Raw genomic sequence first — 11,956 nt, 5'->3', positions numbered from 1 at the left:
TATTGTATATACTGTATTTTTAGGACTTTGGTGAAGACAGGCGGTCGCTTCTGCCTCTCGCTTAAAACAAGGAAATGGGCGTGGGCCACGGCGTTGCTTGCGGCGGCAGCGGCAGCGTTGCTGTCGGCCAATCAGACGACAGGTGACGTCATGGCCCCGCTAGTCCCCCGACGACCGGCGCTGCAGAACCGCTGTCGCAAGGGTTCTAAACAGCAGTTACAACGGAACGGCTCGGCCCCGAAAAAGTCCCGTGGAGACACTAACATCCGGGGACAAAAATTGACGCTTCGGTGTGGAACCGGTACGGTGGAAAAGCGCCTATGGAATTTTGGAACGGGGACTAAGGCTAGATTCACAGAGAAAGATTTTAAAATTGTCGGCCGATTTCCACACCGTGAGAGACGCCACACGTGAAAAGAAAAAAAATCACGGGAGTAGCAGTTTTGAAGGTACCGTGTAGGGCTGGGTTTAAAATACCGATATATACCGGGATATACCAATATGTCTTTTCATATCCCAAAAGACACATAAAATCATGTATCGATATAGGGAATCAATACAACCCCCCCACACACACACACACACACACACACGACACATTCAATACACACACCCCAACGCTCCCAAGCCCACGCCACTTACATGGAGGAAGCCAGTATCGATCGTCTCCTCACCCAGGGGCGCAACTACCTGCTTTCTGAGGGGTATGCAGACACATGAAAGGTGCCCCCCCCCCAAAATAAATAAATAAAATTGCCAACCATTTACTTTCTGAGGTTTTGACACAATGCCAGTAATATTACAGCAGGTGATAGGCTTAAAGAGATATTGAGTAGTGTTTTTTGATTTTCCAATGTTCATTCATTCTACTGCATCCACAATCTTTTCTTCTTTTTTAAAAAAAAAACGTAATCACTAGTTATATTACATAGGTCGTCACAATCTTTAGGTTGTTGCATTCTATTAGTTCACCACTAGATAAATTCTACACACTGTCTCTAATAAAAAACAAAAAGAATATACAGTAACAAAAAACAGCAGCAACACCACCAGCAGTGCACAACACATTCTCTGTAGTGGAAATATGAAATTATGAGATTTGGAGAACAGTTTGTACTCTGTTGTGTCTTTGCACCAGGGATTTTAGGCATTTTACCAGATTGCTGACTTTTAAGGGCACAATCGATTAACAGTCAACTGCCTTCTTGACTCGGGCTGGATTGACTCTTGACTCTGCCAGTGCGTGGCAGTGCGCGCATCGGATGGGCCCCTCCGGTGCTGGCGGCGCGCCGAGAAGACGATCAAACTTGACTATACTAGAGGAAGTAAAAGTCGTAACAAGGTTTCCGTAGGTGAACCTGCGGAAGGATCATTACCGGAGAGAGAGGGCGAGCGAGCGAGCGAGCGAGCCTGCAGGCGGAGGCGCCTTCGACCGAGAGGCCGAGGGCGCGCGGCCGCGGATGAGTCGGACACTCGCAGGAGCTCCGACCGCCCGGGCCGCCGCGGGGACACGATGAGGCGGCCGGGCCGGCCGGCTCGGTTTGGGCTCCTCCCCTTCCCCACGTCCACTCAAATTTGGTCCGGGCCCGGGGACACCCCCGCGCCGGTGCCAGCGCGACCCGGCCACCTCGGAACCCGACAGGTGCGCAACTGGGGGGAGGCCCCTTTTTTTATATGGAGTGCCCAAGTCAGCACGACACCGTCCGAATTGCGCAAACTCGTCGTGCAAATGCGGGAAGTGCGTAAACTATGCGTAAACTATGCGCAAACTATGCGTGAACTCGTCGTACCAGTTTGTGTCAATGTGGCACGCATTCGTGAACTCGTCGTGAACTATGCGTGAACTAGTCGTGAACAGTGCAAGAACCTCCCAGTTCATGCTCTAAAATGGCACGACTTGCCATATGGAGTTAGAATCATGCCAAAACCCCTTAAACACAAAAAAACGTAATCTACGTACACAAAACCTGATCTACGTACACAACACCTGTTCTACATACACAAAACCTGATCTACGTACACAAAACGTGATCTAAGTACACAAAGAAGCATATCTTCAATTACAACAACAACAAAATGTTTTGCGTACGTAAAAAGCAATTCTACAATTATGGATACAACTCACGTGACTTTTAGCAGTGATATTCTGCTGAGCAGTTTTACGTGCCGAAAACCCAAGATCCACACGCGCAAAGCCAGTAAACTTTACAGCAGGGGGCGCTGTTGAATCAGTGCCGTATTGAGAAAGCGCTTGGCTAACTCGTTGAAGAACTACTACGCTGTGATTCGTCAACTACTGGTAACATGACATATTGACGCCTTGTCGTTACCATGCCCCTGCTATTACGTAATGTATTGCATTGGGAGTTTATGGCGTTCACAATCACAAACACTTCATTAATCTAAAGTCTTTAAAAAAAAAAAAGCAACATGGCACACCACTCATTTGACGAGGTAGAAAGCTGCAGTTTGCAGTCCCACCTACATTAAATCGTGGTATTTTACTTACTTTATTTAACCCTAAATCTAATCCTGTATCATAACGCCACTGCCTGGTTGTAATTGTGAACAACGGCATGCTGAGTAACGCGGCATAATTGCAATATGTAAGCGATAACAACAATAGAAACGCCAATTGCACCAGCACCATGGTAACGACAAGGCGTCCATATGTCATGTGACCTGCAGTTGGCCAATCACAGCGTAGTAGTTCTTCAACGAGTTGGCCAAACTCTCAATATGGCGCTGAATTGTATCCGTAATTGTACAATTGCTTTTTACGTACGCAAAACATTTTGTTGTTGTTGTAATTGAAGCTATGTTTCTTTGTGTACGTAGATCACGTTTTGTGTACGTAGAGCACACGTTTTGTGTACGTAGATCAGGTTTTGTATACGTAGATCAGGTTTTTTCTGTTTACGGGGTTTTGGCATGATTCTAACTCCATATTGCCATGACAGAATCGTGCCCAAAAGTCGTGCAAGTGTCAGGCTGCCTTTAGCCTAATGCCGGGCATGAAAATAGGGCCCATGATGTTTGGAAAAATATCCAAGCAAATTCACAAAGTGTGGAAAGCATTTAAAAAAAACAACAACAAAAAAACAAAACATAAGGGATGTTTGGCACTTTATTGTAGCCTATAAATTTGATGGATGGATTTGATGAAGCAGAGGTCTCAGTCATCACACTAAAAGAGGTTTAGACAAGAGCGTTGGTATTTCAAAGGCCGACACCTCGGGCGAACTGCTCAAGCAAGCCCGTGATTGCGCCAGAGGGACTGGACACTATGGACTTCAGACCCACAGTAGAACTGTAGGCCGCCAGGAAGATTTCCCGCACAGCTTCTAGACGGGTTTCACGCTCTGAGGGGAAGGGACACCTAGGTCGAGAACAAAGAGAGAACATATCATTGACCTGCAGGCATGTGCATTATTGCCATACATGACGTCGGAGAAAATAAAACCTGAGAGCTGCCAACATAATTAAATTTTCTTCCAAAATAATCTAACTGTATTTTCACCTTTTTCAATAATGAAAATAAATCACAGCGAGATTTAATGTATTGATTTATTTATTTATAGTAGGGGCAGGGCTGTCGTCAAACCTTAGAGTGAGACTGCGGTTGAGGATCGATCCGGGGGAGGGGCGGGGGTTTGACCCCATGTTTTTTTAACATGGGTTCAAAAACCCGGGGGCATGATGTCATCTTCAGCACGAATGATGTCATCTTCAGTCAACAACAAGGGCTAAAATGTGTTTTTAAAGGTATTAATTGTACATGAAAAATAATGAAGTTATCAAATTAATTCTGCACAAAATACTATCTCCTTTCTGCTGAAAATAGCTAAATGAGTCAACAATCCTTTTTCCCCCAGCGGTAATGAAGCATGTACATTATCTTATGTGGAAGACAGTTATTGAGTACAGGGTACGTACTGGACAAATTGACGTCCCTGACGACTCTTGTGCCACTGGGACTGCTGTGGCTGTGACCATTGCAACGGTGGCTGAACAGTTTCTAACTCAATCCTCTACTGGACCGTCCAAGGTGTCTTTGTGTGTCCTGTCGGTTCATGGATGCTCTTGCACCATGACGTCGCAGGTCTGTCAGCGGGAGTTCCGCTGAGGGTGGTACCAGTAAGTTGTCACCACCGATGCCAGCTTGAATGGCTGGAGCGCAGTGCAACACGACTTGGCAATCATCAGAGAGACCACTCCGTGCCTCAATTTGAGCCAGGAAAAAACGTAGACATGTGTCGATTAATATTTGTTTGGGGTTTGTTGGTGGGGGTGTTTTCCGACAAAAACAGACCAGCTGTTCACGAAGTTCCCAATGATGTCTGGTCGTCTTTTTCACTATGACAGTGTAAAGCTGCGTGCTGCACTCCCCTCCAGCCTCCAACTGCTTTATTAGAAATTTGAAGGTGTAGCGGCTACAATTTAGGAATGGCGGGACTGAATGAATGGAACGGAAACACTGGATGGTCTTGGCGTAGTCAAACATACTGTAAACTGCAATTATCTACCAAATCGCAATTATCTACCAAGTATTTTTTCTCGTTTTCAATATGTTTGAGCACTGTGGACCATGATTTATTTATTTGTATTTTTTTTTTTTTTTTTTTTACCGATACGGAACAATCAGTGTTAAGGGTGCAATGAGCTAACTGAAACTTGGCAGCTCTGAAACATTTATTACAGGGGTGGCGAGATCCGGTCCTCGAGGGCCGCAGTCCTGCTGGTTTTGGATATTTCCCTTCTTCAACACAGCCGATTCATGATCAGCTCATCAGCAAGCTCTGCAGAAACCTGATAACGAGCCTGTTAATTGGAATCAGCTGCACTTCGAGTAGGGAAATCTACAAAACCTGCAGGACACCGGCCCACGAGGACCGCAGTTTGCCACCCCTGATTTATTACATTCACCACATCATCCTATCATCAATAAATGAAAGATTTTCAGTTTTATTGCCAATTACCCCCCAAAAAACAGTGTGGGATGGCAGCTTACTCACAGTTGCCTATTGGGCCCTTCCTCCTGAAAGCTAAAGGGCAGGAGGGAGTCATAGGGAGCAGCTACAGTAGACGAGGTGGAGGAGGTTGACGTCAAAGGTGGCTGATAGTGAGGATGATCATGGATGCTTCCACAACCAGAGACAATCTGCCAACTACCATACTCTGTAGACAGAGAAGACCCTGACCGAGTGTAGTCTCTTGCAAACCTGTGGATAAAAATGATGAACAGCTCTCACTGGTGGTTGTTTATTATGTGACCACCGAAGTGAACATGATGAAACGATTTACATACTGTAAACAGTGGAGTAGTGGTCTCTGGTTGTCAGCGTTTTGGAGTATATTTTCGTCAGTTTTTTTTTTATGAGTGTGGTTGCGTGCATTTGTCAAGGCATCGAAAAAGAGGAGAGACGACACTCGACAGTACATCGAGTGATCACTCCTGTGTGCGCAGATTTGTTGTAACATTCGCAGAGATAACTCTGTAGTTGTCAATCACACAAGGGCACAGTTTGTTAACAATAGAAACAGAGCTGAGTTTTGAAGTTAAACTTTAATGTGTTGTTACCTTTTACAAAATTGTCGAATGTTTCTGCCTTTCTTACTTTTTTTTTTTTTTTTTTAAATGATGACATCAGATTTGCAACACTTTTTGGGTACCCGACACAGGTTTAAAGGGATATTTCGGATTTTTTGACATGAATCTCAATTTCATTCTCACCTCCAGTGGTGTGTGATCGTCACTGACTTGTCCTTGACAGCGTTCTGTGACACGAGTTCTGGGCCGGTTTTGCTCGAGAGGAAAATTGTCCGGCAAGCTGGCTGGCGTCAAGTAAATAAAGCGTTTTTCTTCTGAGAATAATTTGTGTTCTAAAGAGTGATACATTTGCATCACAAAACTCCCTCCTGAAAAAAAGTCAGACTCCATTACCGCCGGGCACTATTTTTCTGTTCATTCGTATCACTGAGCGTTGCCCTGTAGACAGCTGATAGACGTGCTGCAGACAGCTGATAGTCGCGCCTTCGAAAAGACAAACAACTTGTAGATGAGTGCGCGTCTATCGGTTGTATGCGGGGCGCCGCGCAGTGATAGGAACGAACAGAAAAATAGTGCCCGGCGGTAGTCTGACTTTTTTTCAGGAGGGAGTTTTGTGATGCAAATGTATCACTCTTTTGAACACAAATTGTTTTAGAAGAAAAACGCTTTATTTACTTGACGCCAGCCAGCTTGCCGGACTATTTTCCTCTCGAGCAAAACCAGACCAGAACTCGTGTCACAGAACGCTGTCAGGGGTAAATCAGTGCTGATCACACACACTGGAGATGAGAATAAAATAGAGATTCATGTCAAAAAATTCAAACTATCCCTTTAAGTTATACGAAATTATTGACTTATTTTGATAGCCACTGCTGTTGCAGGCAAACCTCGTGTTCCAATGAAATATTTTGCAAATATATCGAGTTGCGTATTCCTAAAAATGTTACTTGCACCAGTGCTAGTAGTGGAAAAGTTAGTGTAGAGAGCTGTCTTAAACCTTAAACCACCGTTATCAAAGAAAAAACAAGTTTCTGACGCTTTGAAAGTACCCTGAAGGCACCATTTTGCTTGCGCAGAATTAGCAACTAACAACTAGCTGTGAAAGTACCCTGAATGCCCAATTTTGCTTGCGTAGCAGTAGTATTAGCAACTAGCAAGTGTGTAGCCTCTGTTATTCTGGTTATTCTTGTGGCGCTCACAAGACACATAGGAACAGTGAATATTTTTATTATTGTAAGCAGAGAATCTCACTTACCCACTTTCAACTCGCAGAATGCAAGCAAGTCATTCTTCCTCATGTCATGCACAATCACGGTGTCACGGCAAAATTAAATCACCACGTAGCAACAAACTAGAAAGCACCACCGATAACCAATACAACAACCGAACCACCAACTAACAGAATAATTTAAATACAAAATATGCTCGTTTTTAAAACATCACTAGCGTAGCGCTAACAGGAAGTTAGCAAATGCTAGCAGGAAGTTAGCATCGACTTCGGGAGTGTTTCCTTCAAATAACTAATATCCACACACAAATCTTGTGGGAACACATACCCATAGATGAGATAACACTACGCAAAGGTACAAATTCTCCCCAATGTGTGAAAAACTACTTATTTTCATAGAATTCAATCGCAACTTTCTTCTGTACTCACGTGTGTAGCCCAATACATGCACGGCACCACACTGCCCCCAAGAGGCTAAAACACACCAGAACAGTCAGCATTTGTTTTGTTTTTTCAGTTGCAATTATTTTAGTTTATTCTATTCTTATTTCACTTTCTTATTGTTTTTATTTTGTCAATGTCCTTTCAAGTTATATTATAGAATAAAATTGATGTTTCAAGGATTCAAAGACTTTCTTTTTTCAAAATTCAAGGATGCAAACATCCATACAAGGATTTTTTTTTAGATACAATCCCCGAGGTCCCAGGTTAGCCCAGTAAGTCCCGAGACTTGTGAAAACACAAGATAAAAATAGATAAAAGAAAATGTCAATGCTTTACAGCAGTTGTAAACAAGAAAGAATGGTTTTATTATTGACACAAATCTATACAATAACCTTGTTTACTTGATGATTTTTTATTTTATTTTTTTAATCGACTTGTCATTCAAAGTTGAGAATCTTAATAGCGAAAGTTTACCTTGGGCTGGGGACAGCCAATGGGCTGCTGCCCGTACATGTGATGATGTGTTCTGAGTGGTTGGAGGAGGATGAACTGGAAGACCTGGCGTCATTGGAAGGGTGTGGCAACTGTTCATCCAGCAGGTTTTGTTTGTTCCATACCACCATTTCAGAAGAAGAGGTGGTGCCCTTTTTCCTAAGAAATGACAAAATTGTATTAACTTATAAAATGGTATTCACGAAAACACTGATGCCATACGAGCAAAAGCAATTGCATACAGGTTTCCTGAGATTTGCAGACTGATTGTGTGCACAGGTATAAACACTTAGCGACTTGCATGATGGGAGCTAAGCATCCACAAAGGGTACTTGAGCACCAACGAATATCCATTAGTGTTGTCATTTGTGCATGATTCACTTCGCATTTTCAATGCTAAAAGTCAAATTAATATCATAGAGATCATAGAGAGATACATAAACTTCTTCCCACTTTTCTCACTCAGATACATAAACTAACTTTTAATTACTTACTGGTGGACAAAATTGTTGGTACCTCTCTGTTAATGTTAATTATAATTACAATACTAATATACAAATAAATATATATATATATATATATATATATATATATATATATATATATATATATATATATATATATATATATATATATATATATATACATATACACATACCATTTTTAATCTGATTAATCACACTTTTAAATTTTGATTAATCAGCTAAATTACTTGTGTAATATAAAATACAAAATACCGTAATATTTTTACATTAATGCATTTTATTATCTGAATATCATTTGCAAATATTGATTAAATGCATGTACGTAATTGCATGCATGCATGTATTGCTCAAAACATAACTGCATGATATCAACTGGGTACAATTCAGCAATTCTTAATTAATTAAATGCAAATTACTTTTGTTTTATCTAAAGTCCCGTCGGGGTGTTTTTGAAAGCGAAATTTACCACCGAGCACACCAACTGGAGTCACCCCGCTCATTTTGGAACAACAGGGGTAGGAAATTCCGTGCATTGACCTAATCACTGACCTGCGCAGCCTTCAATGTAACCATCCGCGGTTACGTTCAAGGCTCAAGTGCGGTCCAAAAAAATAGTGCGATTAATATGCGTTAATACGTGATTAATGCAACATTTTTCTGTGATTAATTGATCTATTAACGCTTTAACTTTGACAGCCCTAATATATATATATATACATACATATATATACATACATACATACATACATATTAGGGGTGTGAATTGCCTCGTACCTGACGATTCGATTCGTATCACGATTCACAGGTCACGATTCGATTCGATACCGATTAATCCCGATACGAATTTATAAGTCGATTGTTGCGATTTTTTTTCATTCAAATTTAGAAAATACTAATCAGTAAGCTTGTAGAGTGTAAGATTTATATGAAAATGTATTATTTATTTATCTGAAATTTCAGTCTTATAGAGGTTGTAATCTGTTTCATGTTTAAACAGCATTAAAATAAAATATTAAGGCTTAATGTTCCGTTCATATAACATTCTTCCATGCTTAAGGTGTGAATCCTAAAAAAAAAAAAAAAAAAAAAAAAAAAAAAATAGATTTTGCCTATTATTGAATCGATTCGAGAATCGCGCGATGTAGTATCGCGATATATCGCCGAATCGATTTTTTTAACACCCCTAATACATATATATATATATATATATATATATATATATATATTTATTTGTATATTTATTTGTATATTAGTATTGTAATTATAATTAACATTAACAGAGAGGTACCAACAATTTTGTCCACCAGTAAGTAATGTATATATACATATATATATATATATATATATATATATATATATATATATACACATATATATATATACAAATATATATATATATGTATATGTATATGGTATACATATGTATATGTATATATATATATATATATATAGATTTTTTTTAACACCCCTAATAAATATATATATTATATATGCCCCCCCGTTGTCTGCTCGGTAGCGGTTGCGTCTTGGCCGCTCCCTGGGCCCCCTGTGGGGTGCGGTGTTGGGGTGCTCCGGGGGCCGGGCGGGGGTTTGAGGCCTGCCCCACTCCGGTAGAACTCCTGGCGCCCCGGGCGGGCTCCGGTGGCCGGTGGGCTGTCCAGTAGCCCTGCTGCGCTGGCCCCTGTCCGCCTATCGGCTCGCCGACCGGTGTCCGCTCGGGTGGCTTGGGGGTGGCCTTGGTGCTGCCGCGGCCTGGGGATTGGGGGGGGGGTTGCTCGCTTTGCTGGACCGTGGTTGACGGCTTCTTTCTTTGGTGGTGGTCCTTATGCATGCCAGATCCATCGCACCAGCATCTACTGAAACTCAAACAGAATTTGCCTCTCCCTCCCACAGCCCCTTGAATCAGTGGGTGCTGGTGTCTGTGGATCTCACTTTGCTTTATCTATCCTTCCCTCCTTCCTCTCTTTAGTTTTTCCTCTGGTCACTTGAGATCTCAATTTATTGGAAGTTTGAGGTTTCTGGGGTTGGCATAAGACTCTGGTTTTGTAACCACGCAGGAGGGGTTTGGTTGGTGCTGGAATTCACTTTGATGGATTGGATCTCACTCTGCCTCATCGATCCTTCCCTCCTTCCTCTCTTTAGTTTTTCCTCTGGTCTCTTGAGATCTCGCTAATTTGTTGGAATTTAGAGGCTTCCGGGATTGGCGTAAGACTTTGATTTTGTAACCATGGGGAAGGCAGGAAGTGTTTGGTCGGTGCTGGATTTCACTTTGATTTATCTTTCTTTTCTCTTTATTTTTTCTGACCTTTTCTCTGGTCTCCTGACCATTTGAACCTCACGACTCTGGCAAGATTCTGAAGTACCTGGTTAAGGCGAAGGGTAATGGGATATTTACAAGGTTTTAGGTGAATTAATGAGTATAAATTTATACGTATTTGCACGCGCACGCACGCACGCAAACGCACGCAAACGCACACACACACACAAAAAATAAATAAAAAATAAAAAAAAGAAAACGTTTGGACACCCCTTATGTATAATGTTGCATTCAAGTGTGCCATGCAAAATTGTCAACTCCCGCACAGTCACAACTTTGAAAGATGTGCTTCAGAAACGAAACATGGCACCGTTTGATTTTATGTGAATCGGTGCTTTGAAGTACCAACCCAAATCGGTCCCCATCCCTATTGCAGACTGTATTTGATTTGTCTTTTCCATATTAATTGTTTTGTAAATTATTTTGAGGACCTAACGAAACCAGTGTGTGATACTAACCAAGTGGAAAGTGAAGGTTGGCTGGAGAATATGTCTGCAGTGTCACTTGTCACAGACACCTCCTCGGTGATGAGGGAAAAGTCACTGCTGCTGAGACTTGTCACACTTCCATGATCCCTGGACTCTGAGACACAAACGACAGAGAATGTTGTTACTGAATAGTTTTCACATTGTCTTGAGAGAAAATACAGTATATTTTCACCACTGTATTGACTTACAGTTCGGGAAAACAAACACGTACAACTGATCAACATTACCCGCTCTCTGATAGTGCTCAGTGGAACACTAAGTTCCAGCTTCACGTCACTGGCCTTGCCCAGTAACCAAGAGGTCGCAGGTTCAAATCCCACCTCCGACTCTACATTGCAAATATCCATGGCAGTTAACTCTTTCACTCCCAGCCATTTTGACAGAAGCAATCCCGTTCTCCCGGCTGTTTTACTGGATTTTGACTGATTTTGCAAGGCCCACAGAATATTGTGTTCTATTGCTATAACAGCATGGAACCTATCAAAAGAAAGATTAAAGTCTCTTCTTTCATCAGGAAAAAAAATATGTTTCTATCAGTTTCCATTTTGTAGCAATTAGCATTAGAAGAGAGCTAAGTTTCATCAGTTTTCACAAATCTATTCAAAATTGTAAGTAATTTAGCTTTTTTTCTTCATGGCTCTGGTTGATCTCCTTTGCTCTGCTGCCACCTGCTGGCCGTTTGTATAATAACTACCATTTCTGCAACCGTTCTTTGCAGTTGAGAGGCTGCATCAAAGCCTTCTGTATGCTCTAGCATTAATTAAAAAATAAAAATAAAAAAACGTATAAATACGTCTTTGGGACATTTAACACATAAAAAAAAACGTATTTACACATTATTGGGAGCAAATGAGTTAAGTGATTACACACTAACCAACTGACTATCAGATCAGGAAATGTATTATAATTTCAATGAATTTATTAACCGCACGTGTCCCCATTCAGCGTTGA

General features: G+C 41.6%; 1 protein-coding gene and 1 long non-coding RNA gene across 4 annotated transcripts in view; one reads left to right on the top strand and one right to left on the bottom strand.

Annotated features, from left to right (window-relative positions):
* Positions 1-11,956, top strand: part of LOC144023631 (uncharacterized) — a 93,521-nt gene that overhangs the window by 43,529 nt on the left and 38,036 nt on the right. The gene's annotated exons all lie outside the window — the stretch shown is intronic.
* mtmr14 (myotubularin related protein 14) overlaps positions 3,110-11,956 on the bottom strand; it is a 31,173-nt gene continuing 22,326 nt past the window's right edge. The window contains exons 16-19 of the mRNA XM_077529280.1: positions 10,976-11,099; positions 7,698-7,874; positions 5,016-5,222; positions 3,110-3,379 (exon numbers count right to left, since the gene is read on the bottom strand). Of these exons, the coding sequence (XP_077385406.1) occupies positions 3,220-3,379; positions 5,016-5,222; positions 7,698-7,874; positions 10,976-11,099 (668 nt within the window). The 3' untranslated portion in view covers positions 3,110-3,219. The remainder of the gene's footprint in view (positions 3,380-5,015; positions 5,223-7,697; positions 7,875-10,975; positions 11,100-11,956) is intronic.

Source organism: Festucalex cinctus, chromosome 8 (genome assembly GCF_051991245.1).
Source record: "Festucalex cinctus isolate MCC-2025b chromosome 8, RoL_Fcin_1.0, whole genome shotgun sequence".
Classification (NCBI taxonomy): Eukaryota; Metazoa; Chordata; class Actinopteri; order Syngnathiformes; family Syngnathidae; genus Festucalex; species Festucalex cinctus.
The sequence above is the reverse complement of the archived record's forward strand: the minus strand, read 5'-3'. Positions and strand labels throughout refer to the sequence as shown.